At 34.5% G+C, this 18,211-nt stretch overlaps 1 protein-coding gene across 1 annotated transcript in view; it reads right to left on the bottom strand.

Moving 5' to 3' along the window:
- The window catches only part of LOC145252694 (uncharacterized), a 484,652-nt gene that overhangs the window by 160,342 nt on the left and 306,099 nt on the right, over window positions 1-18,211 (bottom strand). The window contains exon 3 of the mRNA XM_080112514.1: window positions 8,217-8,569. Coding sequence (XP_079968640.1) covers window positions 8,217-8,274 — 58 coding nt within the window. The 5' untranslated portion in view covers window positions 8,275-8,569. The remainder of the gene's footprint in view (window positions 1-8,216; window positions 8,570-18,211) is intronic.

The raw sequence follows: 18,211 nt of genomic DNA, 5'->3' as shown, positions 1-18,211 counted from the left end.
ATGAAATATGTTCCTTATTAAATTTTAAAGATGTTCTATTCTGAAAGAAGTTCAAAAAAATTTAATCTTAAAAAGTTATTTTAAAGCTTTTGTTAAAAAATTCAGATTTTCTCATTATTCAGACCTGTATTACAAAGAGGGGGTTGCAAAAAATCTCTTGTGGTGCGAGGAGAAATACACACTGAAACAGAGAGAATATTCAGACCTGTAATAATACAAAGAGGGGGTTGAAAAATTGAGTTGTGGTGTGAGGAGAAATACAAACTAAAATAGAGAGAAGGAGACTTTTAAAATATAATCTTAAAAAGATAAGATACAAGTCAGAAAAGAATTTAATCCATGGCATGAAATTGTTAAACAAAATGTTTTTACTATAGGCTTTAAAAATAAAGGTACAAGAGTCAATTTGAAATTTATTTATCTTCAAGGTGCACTTTTATAAAATTTACAAAGTAAGGTATAAAAATTTAATTTAAATTTAATCAAAAAATTACCTTGAATGTATTTTATGTAATGTACATTCTGTTGCAATTAAAAGAAATCTTTCATCTAGCAATTAATGATATAGATATAAAATTTTTAATGATTTTTTTAAAAAGTGAATCTTGTATGTTTATTTTTAAAGCCTATAGTAAAAACATTTTGTTTAACAATTTTCACTCATATATACTATTTTTATGGAAATTTATCTAGACAAGGCATAAAGCTTCTTAGTTTAAGGAGCTACAATATAGAACAATAATAACATTAATAATAATAATTTATATATATATATATATATATATATCCGCTTATCTCGGCATTGTCTTTAGTCGTTCTGAAGCTCCACTTGCCACTGGTATTCAACAATGTCGACGTAGGAGAAGTATAGTAGGAGATTGCGCAACTCTTGCCACAAAAATTTCACGCGCAGGCTGTTAAGATTGAAGCAAATCACCGTATATATATACATATTTACAGACATACATACATATACAAACACGTATATATACATACAAACACACATATACGTATATATATACACGCATACATACGTATATATACACACACGTATATATACACACACATACGCATATATTTACACACACGTATATATACACACATACGCATATATTTACACACACATACGTATATATACACACACATATATACACACATACGTATATATACACACACATATATACACACATACGTATATATGCACACACATATATACACACATACGTATATATGCACACACATATATACACACATACGTATATATGCACACACATATACACACACATATATACACACATACGTATATATGCACACACATATACACACACATATATATACACACACACACCCATATATACACACACACATATATATACACACACACACACATATATACACACACACACACACACATATATACACACACACACATATATACACATATATATATATATATATATATATATATATATATATATATATATATATCTACGAACGGCGTTCCAAAAGTAATACCCCGATGTTTTTATTTCGGCCGATTAGATTAGAGGGATTTACAAATTGCATTATAATGATGACAGAACTTATGCATTTATAACCTGGAAGTTTTATCTCTCTATTTCAGGTATTGGCGGTATGAGACTCAAAGAAAGCAATTTCTGTCATAGACGTTTGTCAGAAGCAGAGTTGCCGCATTGAAATCGTGGATAAAGTGCATTGCGAATGGTGATGACTGTGTATATAAATTATGGAGCACAAAAGTTGTTTTCGTAGCTCTTTAACTTTTTTTTTAGTTAAAATTAGTTGGTTTTACTTTTGAAACAACCATCGTACTTCACCGGTAAAAGTGCTCTGGGAATGGTACTGACTATGTAGAAATATATATTCTAGAGCCCAAAACGTCACAGGTTTCATGGTACTATTCCCGTCTTTGTAGCTCTCCAACTTTTTAAAGTAAAAAGTAGTGTGCTTTACTTTTCTATTATTCATATATATATATATATATATATATATATATATATATATATATATATATTTATATATATATATAAAGAGATATGTGAATAAAAATTAATTCATCGTATTTAAATACCCTTAAGTATACGCTGTGAATAACACAATTTTTTTCATAAACAATAAAAACTAAGTAGGGCTTTTTATACACACACACACACACACACATATATATATAAACACTGAATCTACTCTATTAGTGTTATTTATGATGCGTACATCATTCGGAAATAAGTACTTCAGCAATTCTGTGGTCACGTGCGAGACAAATCATGTGGACAGTACATAAATATACATTACAATAATTATGTAAATGGACTAACAATTTAGAAGCGTTGTGTATAAAAATAAGACAACCTTTCTCGTCCATACATGTATTCATTAAAATCTAGCAAGCTGATTTTAATAGCATGAATAGATTCGAAAATTCTATTTATTTTCAGTTCGTGAAAAGGGAACCTATCACCATACTCTCCCTTAAACACATCAATTGGACTTAATATAAGTACATTACTCAATATTATCTTTTTTAATATAGAGTAGACACTGCATTTCGTATGCGTTATCTGCAGCTTCCGTTACTCTCGCTTCTCCTTATTTGTCTCTCAGTCCTCATTTTTAATGAGTGATTTTTCTGACACAAGGGAGAAGAAAAAGCTGTATTCTAGGTTGGCAGTATTTTGCGTGAACAGTTGCTAGAGATGTCGGAAATTTTCTGTTTCTATGTCTATCCTTGTGACCATATCACTAGTAAGGATGCTGGAGATAAATGTTTTATCTGGGTTGAAGTTATCCGTCTGGTAGTCAGGGACCCGAACCTTGGTTTAACAACAAAGAAGGCTCTCCTATCAGCAGTTGCAAAGTACTGTGGCTGCTGTATTGCCATTTAGTGAATGGATTCTGGACCATGCAGTAGCTTCTGGTGGGGCTTCTCGGTGCCATATTAGTAGGTAATTATTACGGCTTCATCTTATGTGTTATAAAAAATATATATTTCTTCATTTCTTTTTCTCCCTTACTTCCCCTCTCTGCCCTGTTCTCAGCAAGTCTGTCGAACTATTCACCAAATCCCAAAAAAACTATCATGAAAAGTTTCGAGAAAAAGCACACAATTAAACCCAGATTTTCAACTTCTAATGTAGATCCCAACGACCATGTCTCCTTTTCCAACATCAGGGGTTTACGTTCCAATCTTCCAGAGGTTGAAACCCAATTACAGGAGACTAAACCAAACCTATTATTCCTAAGTGAAACTGGATTGGAACGACCATTTCTCTAGAAAAGTTTGGAATTAAAGAATATCCCCACTTAACATCCAAATCTGACCCCTAAGAGCGTCATTGGCATGGAATATGTGCCTACATTAAATATGGCTTTCCATGTGATAGGGAAATCTCCAGGGAAGATCCTAAATTATCCTATATGTGCTTCCAGGTTGCACTTGCTCACACTACTGCGTATATATTTGCACTCTATCGCCCCCACAACAGCGGGGTTACTATCTTTAAGAGCATATCTGAGAAAATTGACCACATTCTGTCTGCTCATCCTTCGGCTAACATTCACGTCTGTGGAGACTTCACTGTCCACAATGTGGAATAGTTTATCCACTCAAACAAGGCAGATGAGGATGATAGGTTTTTTCACGATTTCTCCATTGCCTATGACCTCACTCAGATTGTTCGCGAACCCACCCGTGTGCTTGATACTGACGATAAGTATGTAAGTCTCCTAGATCTTTTCCTCACAACTTTCCCTGAGCTATGTTCATCTTCTGTTCTGTCTCCACTGGGATCTTCCGACCACTCTGTTGTATCAGTTAAAATAAAAAAAAAATGTAATAAGTCCTCAGACGTACCTCTCCATCGTACAGTATATCGATACTTTATGGCTGACTAGGATAGCTTCCGTACATTTATATCATATCTACCTCTGTGTTCAATGTTTAAAAAGGATGTGTCTTCGATAGTATCAGACCTGACGGAATAGTTAATTATAGGTATAGACCGTTTCATACCCTCGAAAAAAATCCATTGCGAATTTTTTCCATGGCTTCCAACTGTAAAAGAGCAATGAAGAGTGCGAGAGAAGTGTATGCTCAGTCCGTCAAGTCCAAAGTGGCTGAGCAGCAGCTTGGTTCCCACCAGTTTTGGCAAATAGCAAACAGGATCTTGAACAGAAGAGTGTGCTCTATCCCAACTATCATTAATAGACCTGAGGTAATCTCATCAGCATCAGACAAGGCCAAACTCTTTGCCAAGAAGGTTGTAGCTAATTCTATCCGATGCGACCAAGGTCGTCTAATCTCGTATTGCCTCCTGTATCAAACAACACGGTATGAGTCATACAAATATCTGTGCGTGATGTTTCAAGCTAATCAAAATCCTTGAATCCAGTAAAGCAACCGGCCCTGACGGTATTCCAGATATAGTGCTGAAAAAGCTTCGACCAGAACTAGCTTCCATACTTACAAAACTTGTTTTAGCGTTGTCTGAAGGGGAACTGCTTCTGGAGAACTGCTTTTCAATACCCTGGAAAATCTCATCGGTATGCCCTGTATTTAGGAATTCAGATGAGCGGTCATCTCGCTCTCATTTCATACCAATAAATCTCCTGTGCATCATGAATAAGTTACTTGAATCTGTGTTAAATAGAGAAGTAGTCAACCACCTCAGCAAAAATAACCTTCTTAGTGACATGAAATATGGTTTCATTTCTGCTAGATCTACAGCAGATGTGCTTACGGTTATATCTCAAAGAATTAGCGAATCTCTCGACGGAAGATTCTTTTCTAGGGCAATTTCTCTTGACATATTAAAGCCCTTTGAAAGAGTATGGCATAAAAGTCTACTTCACAAGATCTCCAGCTATGGTATAGCTGGAAATGTCTTTTCAGTTATTAAATCATTTCTCTCTGATAGGTTCATAAGAGTAGTGGTTAATGGGCAGAAATCAGAAGATCTCAGTATTAATGCTGGAGTTCCTGCGTCCAACTCTTTTTTCTGATCTACCTTAATGGTCTTCCAAATCACATCCTTACATCATTCGTAGACATTTATGCTGACGACACTACTATCTATGGCAGCACATCAAAGACCATAAATGACCAAGTTCTTTCTGATTCTCTCTCCTCTGATGTTGAGCATGTGGTACAATGGGGGAAAAAATGGCTGGTTATTTTTAATGCATCTAAAACCAAGCTTCTATCTTTACATCATCAACGTTCTGATCCCCATCTCACATAAATTGAAATGAATGGCCCTTGTCTCTGGAAGGCTCCGTGTTCTCACAAGCTTCTGGGCTTGACCTTTATTCCTGATCTGAAATGGAAGACGTACATCAAATTGGTTGCCAAGGTAGCTGGGAAAATGGCGCGATCCTTCTATCGATCCAGTAGATATCTACTTGCCGGTACAATTCTCTACCTCTATAAGAGCCAGGTAAGTTCAAGGATGGAATATTGTTGCCACATTTGAGCATGAGCTGCTAGGAGATTCTTATCCTGCCTTGACATAGTTCAAAATAGACTTCGTAGCCTAGTGAAGGATGCACTTTTCTCTTCACAGCAACCACTTTCTCACAGAAGACATTGTGAGCCTGTCTGTTTTATCGTTATTTTCATGGCAAGTGCTCGTCTGAGCTACACACTATGGTCCCCTTTCACGAGAATCACTCGTTTAGTTGTAAACTCTATCAATAATTTCCACCAATCTTTATCTGTGCCTAAACCTAAACGTAGATCCCATGAACAAAGCTTCTTTCTTAGATCAGCACACCTTTCGAACTCTCTTCCGTTTACCTACTTTCCAGCTGACTACAATATAGTTGTCTTCAAGTCTGTAAACAAGTTCTTGATGAGCCATTCCCCTTAAGTAATCCAATTTACCAAATTTACACTTCTAACGATTACTATGATATTGTCCGTTTGACATCTGTACACTCTTTAACTCTTATCTTCGAGTGGCCTCTGTGTCTTGATAAATTGTGATTCCTATGTTAAAAAATAAAATTAATTACGAATCTAGTCAAAATATCTTGAAGTGCCTTGCTTCGTAAATGCATGGAATAATAAAAAAAGGCAGGTTAAATGTCGTAAATTTTAGATTCAACTGTTTTGTAAATTTCACAATTAACGTTTTAAATAATGTACATTTTATTTAGCCAAATCCCTAATAAATGACCAAGTTTCCCATACGTTATTCGTTACTCATGTCCATTAAAAAACTATTAATTGCCAAACAGTCTAAACTTAATGGATATAAAAAAAACGCCTGGTAACGACTGGTATGATTCAGTCAAAACTACTCTCCAAATATCAAATTATGTTTTCTTGCTGTAGTGAAATATGATAAACGTTTTTCTTTATATATATATATTTTTCAATATTATGAATTTATTTTCCACAATATGCGGTATGCTATGCATCAAGATTTTTTTTTATACGATTGCTTGCATGGAAAATATTAAGCAAATGATTTTTAAGTTTCTGGGTTGGACTTAAGAAAAAATGAATAGAAGATTCGAGACTCATACAGGAAGCGAGCTTTTGTCCTCAGAAAAGGGACCGTCTAAAATGAGTTTACCCTTAGCCCAATTGACTAACGAGTCATACGTGCTGGGCTTTGCTTATATACAGCTCCGCGGACTGACTTACAAATACGCGCGGTTGAGAAATTGTTCAACAATTCTCTATACGATACGAAGGACGGGTTCAGGCTGTTGATACGCACACTTTTTTTAGCTAGTTAAACAGAAAGAGAGAGAGGGGGGGGACTCGCGAAGATCATCCATTAGGTCTAAATGCCTGTAGATTAAGTTGCCGAGTTGACAGTAATATAAGACAGTATTATTTTTTGACAAATTTAAAGAAAAAATAAAATAGGAAAGAAAAAACACGATATTGGTGCACTTATTGATCCGTGCTAAAATAATAACGTTATTGTTTAGACAGCCATTTTAACATGCGGAGGGGAGGGTGTTTTGTATCTATTGTGTACTTTTACATAACTATTTAATAAAAACGGTAAGACTTTAATTAAACTTGAAAATACGATTTAAAAATAGCGTGGATCAATAAGTGCACTAGCACCAAAAACACAAAGTGGCATCTCAATATTTCACTCATGTTGCGAAGTCTTTTTCAAGACCGAAAACAGCGTAAATTGTAGCAACAGACAAAAATACGAGATTTCGGGGAAATAATATAGATGTTTATTAATATTTGTTTCGATAGTCTATAATTCAAAAAACCAATTTTTTTCTAGGAACTATTTCTTCACACATGAAGAACATAATCCCGAATTTAGACAAACGATTAAAAAAATCTGTATAATAAAAGATCACTTATATGAAATAAATTAATTAAAAAGTTACTAAAAATTTCATAGAATCAGATAAGTTTTTTTTTTAATTTAGGACTTTTACTAACATTTTATTATCATTTAGTAATTTTGTCACTATTTCAAACGTTTATTTATTTTATTATTGGAATTCTTTGGAATGAGTAATTTGTATATTTATTTATTTACAGATTGTTATCCTCATCTTTATTGTTGTTGTTTCACGAATGGTTGGCCGAAATGTCGTTAAACAACAACTATAAAAATAACGATAAAAGTCCGCAAATAAATAAGTTTATTCATATTCTTATACTTTTAATCACCTCAAACAAGGCACCCTGTCACTTACACGTAAGGGAATACTATGAATCAGGAACTAGATTTATATGGTCATCCTAAGTGGGGAGTTGGGCAGTGAGATGCTTGTTCACATTACATTTAAATTTCTGAAAGTTGGTACAGTTGGGCAGCAGAGAGCTTAAGAGGAAATTCTAAAAGCAATTGGTGTTAATGCACTTACTGATCCGCGCTATTTTTTAAATCGTATTTCCAAGTTTAATTAAAGTTTTATGATATTTTTTTTATTCAATTGTAAGGTTAAAGTACAGCATAGGTACAAAACACCCTCCCCTCCCCATGTAAAAATTGCTTTTTAAATAATAACGCTATTATTTCAGCACGGATCAATGTTTTTTAGGAATAAAAAAAAACTATTAGAGTAGAAAGTTTTACGGCATCGGACGATTTCTCCAGTGAAGCTTCGTTCCTTTTCCGATTGTTGGATTATCAGTTTAGCTCTCTTTCGAGGTACAACCAATTTTTGGTTACGATTGTGGATTAATTCATTAAAAAGAATGATCTTACCTTGCGAAAAGAGCAAAGCCAAAGTGAATTGTAACAGGACGCTACAGGACGATTCCATCTTTGGTTAGTCTGGTTTATTCTTCGCATAGTAAATCCAAGACAGTTAAAGAACTGTTGAGTTGTGATTCACCGACAAGATTATCCGATAAAGAAGCACCATGGGTATCCGTACGGGTAGGTATTGCTTGAGATATAAAATTTCCAAAATATTGATCTGGCGGATCGTAGTACCGAAGCCAGCGAGAAAAATCTAATATAGATATTTTATTAAGTAACACGTTCCGATCGAATTCCGTTTGCGGCAAAAGGGAAAGATAACTCCGTGATTCAGTTTATCTGGAAAAACTGCATAGCTGCAAAGAAAATGAAAAAGTATTATTCCATATAATAATACGTTAAATCATCAATTGTTATATTTATACGATAAGAAATTTGTAAGTAAAAATGGTAAGACAAAATAAGAAATTATTCGCCAATGAAACCATTCTCGGGCCAACAATTTCATGAAGAAGCACATGCTTATATGTTGTTTCTTATGCAACCTCCTGTCCTACCTTTTACCCCACTTTCTACAAAGTTTTGCCTTACTACCTGTTGCTTCGCATTTTGAATTCTCACTCAAATCACTGCACCAATATAAGTGTCAATATCTAGCTAAATGTTAGTAACAATTATCCCGTTTTTAGTAAGAATATTCAAATACATTTATAAAAATAGATTAGAACAAAAGGTTTAACGCGATGCCGACTGGATTAGGAATGCAACGTCCTTTCGGTAAATGCGGTTTTAGGCAGGATAAAGAGAAGAAAAAGAAGTAAAGAAAAGGAAGAGACATGCCAATATAGCTAATCATTTAAGGGGCGATTTCTGGTATATATATTATTCCTTAATTGGAATTCATTTTTTTTAGATGAGCATTATATATATTAATTCATTTTTATTTCGGACTACTAGTCTCATCTTTATTAGTTGTTGTTTTTCATCTTTTATTGGATTGTTTATTCACAACGTTTCGGCCAACTAATTCCTCTGGCCTCGTCAGGTGGTAACTGCGACGGATAGGAACTTCGAATCTCCTAACTGCATTCTCAGCCATCACTGTCATCCGAAGTTGTTGTCGTCTCCGAATGGCAGTAATGGCTGAGAATGCAGTTAGGAGATTCGAAGTTCCTATCCGTCGCGGTTACCACCTGACGAAGGCCAGAGGAATTAGTTAGCCGAAACTTTGTGAATAAACAAACCAATAAAAGATGAAAAACAACAACTAATAAAGATGAGACTAGTAGTCCGAAATAAAAAATAAATTAATAGATTTCTGGTATATTTCAATATTTCATCGTTTCTATCATAGGTGAGTGAAGAAGAAATCATTCTAGTCTGAGGCAATTTTAAATATTGATCCAATCCAGAGTGTCACTTTTGAGGAGGCTGGATTTTCCTTACATTAAAAACAGGCCTTTTGTCTACCTCTGTCGTCGAGATGGGAAAAGTAAATAGGAACGATGAACTCCACTGAACAGTAAGGAAGACAAAATAAATAGTTTACATGCTAAGACGTTCCAGTGGGAAATGCATAGCTGGACACAAATCTTGGAGCCTCAAATTAAGAAAAAAATCATTGATAACTTTATAAGTTTAAAAACTATTAACAGTAAGCACGGGGGCACAGCCTAGACAATTATGATATTGGTTAAAGTGTGCAGATTATCTTGACGATCTAAGTTCAATCCTGAGCAAAGGAAGTAAAACACTTCAGACAATACTTTTGCTGTTGCATGGTTCTGTTTAATCTTAGATTAACTTTGTCCGGTTTTAGTCTTTTTTTCTGAAAAGAGGTTAGTTTATTGTTAATCGCCTGAGGGGCCCCTGTCGTGAAAAGCCTACGGTTGCTCGTGCATTTTTGTAGTGGGCTCTTCCTAGCGTTTCTCAAAATTGCACTGACTTTGTATCTAACCTGCTAGCAAGAAGGTAAATAACATGCAACATAAGCGAAAGAATATGATGCGAAGAGTCATCTCCCAAAATTCCATTAAGATAATAGCGTTCGACACACGGTTTTGATTATAATAATTAAGATTAGAAAACTAGTAAAAAATTGGACTTAATAATTCATGGAACTCTTAGACTTTTGCAAAAATATATATAATATCAAAATGTCAGATAAACGAAATTTCACATAAAAATGTTTTTCAGTTGTTCTTGATATAATCGTATATGTTTAGACTATATAAACTGCTGCACAATCGTTTATAAGGTTAATATATTACCAGGTTTACAGTGAACATGAACTGGAATAAGTGCATTGAGAGCATTGCCAAGACTGCTGCGAAGAAGGTGGGCTCTCTCTATCATGCTAGAAAACTACTTATGTCTGAAAATATCTTGTACCTCTATAAAGCCAACATTCGCCCATGTATGGAGTACTGTTGTCACATTCGGGTTGGTGCATCTACTATGTGTCTCACTCCTTGACAGGGTTCAAAAGAGAGTCGCCAACCTGATAGGTCCTAAACTGTCATCTAGGCTTCAGCCTCTGTCCCATCGACGAAATGTTGCATCCCTCTGTCTGTTCTACAAGTACTTTAATGGTGAATGCTCTGATGAATTACAAGCACTTGTACCCCCTCCACGTGAATACCCCCAACAAACCCGACAAGCAGCTAAATCCTACCCCTTCACAGTAGAGATCCCTAGGTGTAAGAAAGCCTTCTACTCCAATAGTTTCTTCCCCAGAACTGCTAAACTTTTGAACTCTCTTTCGGGATTCTGCTTTCCCAACTGTACTGACATGCAGAAGTTAAAGTGTAATGTGAACAGACATCTTGCTACTCATCTCCCTTCATAATACACCTGCAAATTATGTCCTCGATAGTAGCCCCCCTACTTCAGAGTGGCAGTGTGTCTTGTTTGGGTTAAATATTGAATAAAAAGAAATGGTTGACAAGAAAGTTCTTGCTGTTTTACTTTTAAATTCAGATGAAAATATCTCGGCTCAAACAAAAATTTATTGATCAAAATAAGCACCATCAGAATCATCGCACTTTTTCCAATGCAAAACGAGTATATTTATGCTAGTAACGTACAATTATTGGGTTATGGTGGTGATGAAGTCGCTGAAGGCGTTTTTCATATCGCTTAGTTTTTTAAGCATTTCTCACGCAGAAAATTGTCAAGATGCGTTAAGAGAGTATGGCGGATGTCTGTCACGTACTCATTTACTATTATTTATCTACTAACATTCCTTACCTGCTCAATTTGTGTAAAAATTCCACAGTCAACATATTTTTTGCTGTGCAAACATTTTTCTATTCACATGTTTCCCATATTATATTTTTCACATTCACCATCTAGTCTTCGATAGCACTTAATAATAATAATAATAATAATAATAATAATAATAATGATGATTTTCCAGGTCATCAGGCGTTGCCCTGACAGTTCCCAATACAACAAAAGTATACTGAGTGCACGAGCTATGTTTGACAAGTGTGTGTTTCATTATATAATTTATACATTCAATGGCGGAATATATGAACACTTCTTTCTGTTCATGAGGTTGACGAAATTGATAATCTCTCTTTCAAGTTTAATACAGTCAATATCGCTCTCTCCAACACCTTTTTGCCAAACAAAACAGCACGGAGGCAACATATCCGACATTATTATAGCTTCTATGTTACTTGCACAACCCATACTTTGAATTAAAATCATTTATCTTGTCAAACCGTTCCTGAAAACTTTGTGAAATAGTATTCATGAATGGATAGAAAAATTCTCTGCGAAACGCTATTTCACCAGTTTGATGATCTGACTCATTTGCCTATACGTATCTGAAGAGACATATTTTCTTCTTCTCCTTGGTTTTGGACGGGTATGATTCACCTCAAGATCACCATCTTTTAACTTCGACTACTGCGAGTCTTTTCTGTCTGTATTATGAAACAAATAACATGCCAGTCTCGACGTAAGAAATCTAGTTATTCATGCAAATTGAAGGACTTTGTGCGCTTTACTTATAATGTTTATTTAAAACAGCAAGTCATACCAAGTAATCAAAGAAACGCCAGCTTCTGATTTCAGTTGCTCGATATTTCGAGCTGACAAATCCATCTCAACTATCCAGAAATACTCGTCTTTTATCGTTCCCAAAATCTCCGTTGTCTGAAAACGCAACGACTTAATAGCTTCCACTTTTGCTTCCCATCTTGTGTTCGGAAGGTTTTTAACTGAAAGGTAGATCACTTGTGTTTTCAAAATAGTCCACCGCTTCTTTGACGCGGCAACTAAATTACACATACTTTGCAGATAGCAAAAGAAAGAAATGGAAGTAACTGAGACTTGCAGCATCAGCAATTACCAGATTTAGTCGATGACTAGCGCAGTCGTATTTTTTATTGACTTCCAAACAACGCGCCTGCACATCATTATTTTTCCTTGCATGTATGATCCACTATTGACAGCGATGTTGTATATATATATATATATATATATATATATATATATATATATATATATATATATGTATGTATATATATGTATATATATATCTGGTAAAACTGGCAATTAGTAAAAACCTGAAGAAAGTGCTCAATACTATTGCAGAGCAAATATGTGTTTTATTTTTTTATTACCGTTTTATCTGTTTGGTAACATATATTTCGGATGTTGGGCCATGTTTACGATCCAACAGCCTCGTCAGACCTTACAGAAATTGTTGTTAGTATTAGGAAGAAGTGTTTTAGAAGAAATACGAAAACAAAAAGGAAAAAGGTGGGTTGGGGTAGGAGATAATAAGGGGGAGGGAGACTGGTATTGAAACTATTTCAGTTTTGAAGATTAAAATACATTGGATTGGATTGTGTGTGGTGGGTAGCAGATTCAGGTAGGCGTGGGTGAAGATATATGGATATAAGGAGGGGAAAGGAGGCATAGAATGATAAAGGAAAAGGAGAGGGGGTAAGGAGAGGAGGGGGAGGAGTTTCAATTTTTAGGTTTTAAATTTTGACTGCTTTTTGCTTGTTCAGCAAGGTATATTAACTAGATGAGAGACAGAGGGAAAGAGAGAGGGAAAGAGAGGGAGAGAGAAAGAGAAAGAGTTAGTGTAGATGTCATGTGTTTGACAAGTACAGGGTTTCATTCAAAATTTCCGTAGTCGCTATAAGTCGACTTGTTCATTTCAGTTTACAATGGGTTGTTTTTTTAGGCAGTTAACAGTTAATACATACGCTAACCCACACGCAAATACGCATGCATACATATACCTACATATGTACATTTCTACACATCCATATACAGATGCATAGGCACACACACATATATATAAACAATGTATATGCAGACATACATGGATATATATATGCAAACATAAAACCACATGCACACAACTCTTATAAACATATACATACTCACATATATACATAGACAAATATACACACACATATATATATACACCTACCTATATACATATACGTGGAGATATAGATCTCCAGTAAAAAGTAGATGTACATATATATATATATATATATATATATATATATATATATACATATACACACGCATGTGCCCATATACAGGCATACACAATTACCTAAATATACATATTTAGAAACATATAAATATACAGACATACATATATATATATATATATATATATATATATATATATATATATATATATATATATATACAGACACGTATACATTTATACCAAGTAAATAAAGTAAGGATAAATAAATAATAATAAATAAATAAATAATAAATACATGGGTGTAGTTAATAATGCGAGGTTAGGTAGACACATCGTTAAGTTCATATATATATGGGGTGGGCTTCTAACATGTCTGTATATATATATATATATATATATATATATATATATATATATGCTCAAGGCACCATGTTAGAAGCCGACCCCATATATATATGAAGTTAACGATGTATCTACCTAACCTCGCATTATTAACTACACCCATATGCATACCCATATGTATGCATATATATAATGTAATTGGAATTTATAAAAGGAAAAATGAATTATGTATTCTTGTATGTGTTTCAGCTCCTTTCGACCTATGGCTAAAACGATCTCGACCGCCGAACTGATTGCTATCTGTTAGTTTAAAACAAACGTTGAGCCAAGGTTGACTTTTTGAAAAAAATTAGATGAGGTTGCTTAATTATGCATTCGTAAGATAATTTCATCAGGAAAGCCGTTGTTTTAATTCTGACCGACATCTACGGCTTTTGTACTATTGAATCTACCGTTGAGAATTGGCAGAAATACGACATTTTATTGCTCAATCAAAAGGTGTTGCCGTTAAACAATGCATATCTAGCTCTTGTTAACCAAAATCCATTGCAGAGTTTTGATTCTAGAAAATGTCTGATAAGGTTTTTGCTTAATGGGGCTTAACGAGAAATTAAAATTCAAGGAATTTTGCTTGTTAGATGTTTAATGACTGTAGATAAGGTTTAATGTAAATCTGAAATATTCGGTGGAGCTACAAACACAAACAGACCATATAGAAACTGCAAGATAAGTTAAAAAAAGAGAGGAACAGAACATGGAAAACGGAAATTGAATAATCGCCGTGCTGGCAGCAACTAGCACCGCGCCAAATAGTCCGGAAAAGTCGAGAAGTATGGAAAAATCGAGGAGATAAAGCACTAACCAGACCTCCACCGGATGAGTGCTTATCGTCAGTCAAATTAAAATGATGACAAATGATAATTGCTAGTGAGAAGTCAAACGCGAATTTATTTACAAAGATTATCGAAAAAGGTGAAGAGTACTGGAAACCTGGGGAGGCTTGTTGTCACCCAGACTCAAGGGAACACCACCGGTTTTGTTAGTAAGCAATCTCTGATGATAAGCTATGGGAAAACTGCTAGTCACTCGTACTTCCGCCGTTGAGTATAACAATAATAATAATGAAGAAGAAAAAGAAGAAGAAGAAAAAGAAAAAGTTGTAGTAGTTATGTTATAAATATGTAACAAGACGTGATTTGTCCTTTAAGTAGGTAGTGTATGCCTAAAATAGCGTTGTATACGTGTAAAATATATGGAGAAAAAGTATCTACACTTCTAAATTCCAGGACTCAGAAATTAATGGTTGAAATTGATCAAACTTTTAAGGGAAATAACATCACGAACCTGAACTCTGTGGTTTGCAAATTGTAAGCTAGACCCCACCTAATTTGAGAAGTCACCACAAGAAACTGGACAGAATACGTAACATAACTTTATTCTGTAAAAATATGTATAAACAATGAAAAAAAAAAAATATTACGATGAATATGTGCTGTTGTTATTACTACGACGTGACAACTATCACAGTAGCTACTACAAGAAAGAGTAAGAAAAAAAGAAAGAGAAACTGCAACTCCAACTATTTAACGGATCAACAATACACATCTATTCCATCCCGCCAGTCATCTGTGACAGTAAAAGAATGCTAAAACTTTATTCAAGAGTATTACAAACATAAATATCAACATAAACGGAATCGATACTATTATATATGTATTCTATTAACAAATTATGTCGTTCTTAAAGTTTGTAAGTTTGTACGCTAATAGAGACATGTAGGCGGTAGAGAACATATTAATAAGGAAGTAGTTTTTACAATGTCGAAACCTGGGTTCAAATCTCATGTAAGTTTAAAAGGTTTATACCGGATACATGCTTTTTTTTAATTTACATAACGTAATAACATAAGTAATGTTACATAAATGTTTCTTTTAAGTAAATTACCTATTTTGTATAATCCACAAAAAAGAAATAAAACATATTCGGCATTAGATCAAAGCAAATTATTTTTGCACACAAACTTAATCTCTGTTTTCCTTATTTTTGAATTCAAAACAATACGTATACAATTCAGTGTAGTTACTTTAGTATGCAAATACTACCAAGCGTTTTTTTTTTCCTCTAGAGATTTTACAAATAGTTATTTTCATATTAGGTATAAATCGAGAGAAGCTATATAAAGATAGTGGCCCAGTTACTGTGCAAGCATCACTAAAAAAGCAGATATAAACAAGCAAGTATTAATATTAACACTTGTAATAAAGGGGATCAGAAACCAACATTCTATAACTTAATTAATATATTGAATGTTAAGTTTGACTCACCAATTCTTGATGTCAAACTTTTGGTCTTTCCCAATTTGAAGAATAATTAAGTCCCTTGTTTATGAGTGAAATAGGAGTACATGACGTGCGTAAAGTGATCTTTGCCCCACATTGCACCTATTTTCAGCAAGGCGCCTTGAAACTGCTTCCCTGATACAAGTCCGCTCTTTTGAAACTGATATGAACGGATGCCTTAAGCTAAAGATCGGATTTAAATCTAAGCGATAGCTCTTCAGTCAAGCACAACAAGAAAAATTGGAAGAGACTAACGAAAAAAGGCTGTAAATGAAGAAGATGAAGAAAAATACAATGACCGACGGCGGTGAAGAAACAAAATGGCATACGGAATGAAATGAAATGAGAAAGATCACGTGTCAAGCTAGCTAGCTAGCTAGATAGATAGCTAGATAGATAGATAGATAAAGAAAGACAGATGCATAAATGGGGGATGAGCAAGTAGGATTAAGAAAAAAGATGAAGAATAGGACGTAGAAAGAGAAAATAAGGAAGAGGACAAATCTAAGGTTTGGCATGGATTATTTAGATTATTCGGACTACTGTTATCACCCCAACGTTTCAGCTGATGTAACCTCCGACCTTTTCCGGATGCATCCTGTCAACCTTGGGAATCTGTACGCAATTTAGAACGGAACTCTTTAGAAACGTTCCCAAGTTCGACAAGATGCACCTAAAGTAGGTCGGAGGTCACATTGGCCGAAATGTTTTGAGAATAATACTCAAGATTAGAACAGTACCTTAAGCTGGGGTAACTCTACCTACCAGGGGTGAATTTGAACAAGTAAGAAAAATAAAAAATATAATAATAATGAGTAAATAATATGTAATCCCTGCATTTAAACATAATTTTCAGGTCCTACACGATTTCTTAATTTTACAGACACATTCGGTGTGTAGCAACAAATATTTACGGCGTTGTTATTTACGCATTATTATTCTTTTTTCTTACTGGCTTAAAGTTATCTCGAATGGTCAAAGTCAGCCTAACTTACCGTAGTTTAAAAGTTAAAATAATCAATCTTTATCTCATAAATTCCGAAATGAGTTTTGCTTTGTTAGATTTACGGCATATCAACCATTTTTTTTAGTTAGTTGCTATTTAGTATCTGTGGTTATATTCTTTTGAGTTTCCAGATTTATTTCGTCAACCGCAAACGCAAATGTTTAGTAGATATTTTATTTACCTGCACTCCGTAAAGCAAAGTTAGACACGAAGTGAGTTTAACTTAGTAAACCCAACTTCCTCAGAAATCCATCCTAAACCAAGCACAAAGATAATTTTTATACTACTTTCTCAGAAATAAGAGAGTCTCAGACGATATGCAATAAAACTTTAAGAATGAGGAGGTAATGCATGAAGGAAGTGTTCTTGGGTTTATTTACTTTTCTTTCCACAAAGAGTAAGCAAAGCCTGTAAAGACACATCCTTCCTGATAGGTGTAGTGGTAACTTGGTAGTGTCTTGAATCCCGATTGTGGCTGGACTATCGATAGCAGGCGGATTTTGTCCCAAGTAATATTACGACTGTAACCCGACTAAGAGAGCTCTGACGAAAGTCTAGGAGGATTTGGTATCGTGATCAGCCGTCCTCACGTGTCAAATGCGGAATCGATAGCGTGAGAGTTGCAACGCTGCTTTTGAGTCATTCTTTTGTATCTTCTGGACCAAACCTTCCTCGACTTCGAACGTGACCGCTAGGGCTTGCTATTCTCGGTGCATGGATAAAAGCTACAATCTTGAAAGTTTAAAGAATAGCTGCGACTATCCGTTTCGCCATTAATATATTTGGAGAAAACGGAAATGTTGAGAAAACTTTCTGTATTAGTGAACATATTGTATAAATT

Source organism: Euprymna scolopes, chromosome 29 (genome assembly GCF_053919585.1).
Source record: "Euprymna scolopes isolate OS-2025 chromosome 29, ASM5391958v1, whole genome shotgun sequence".
NCBI classification, from domain to species: Eukaryota; Metazoa; Mollusca; class Cephalopoda; order Sepiida; family Sepiolidae; genus Euprymna; species Euprymna scolopes.
This window is presented reverse-complemented; position numbering and strand designations above follow the sequence as displayed.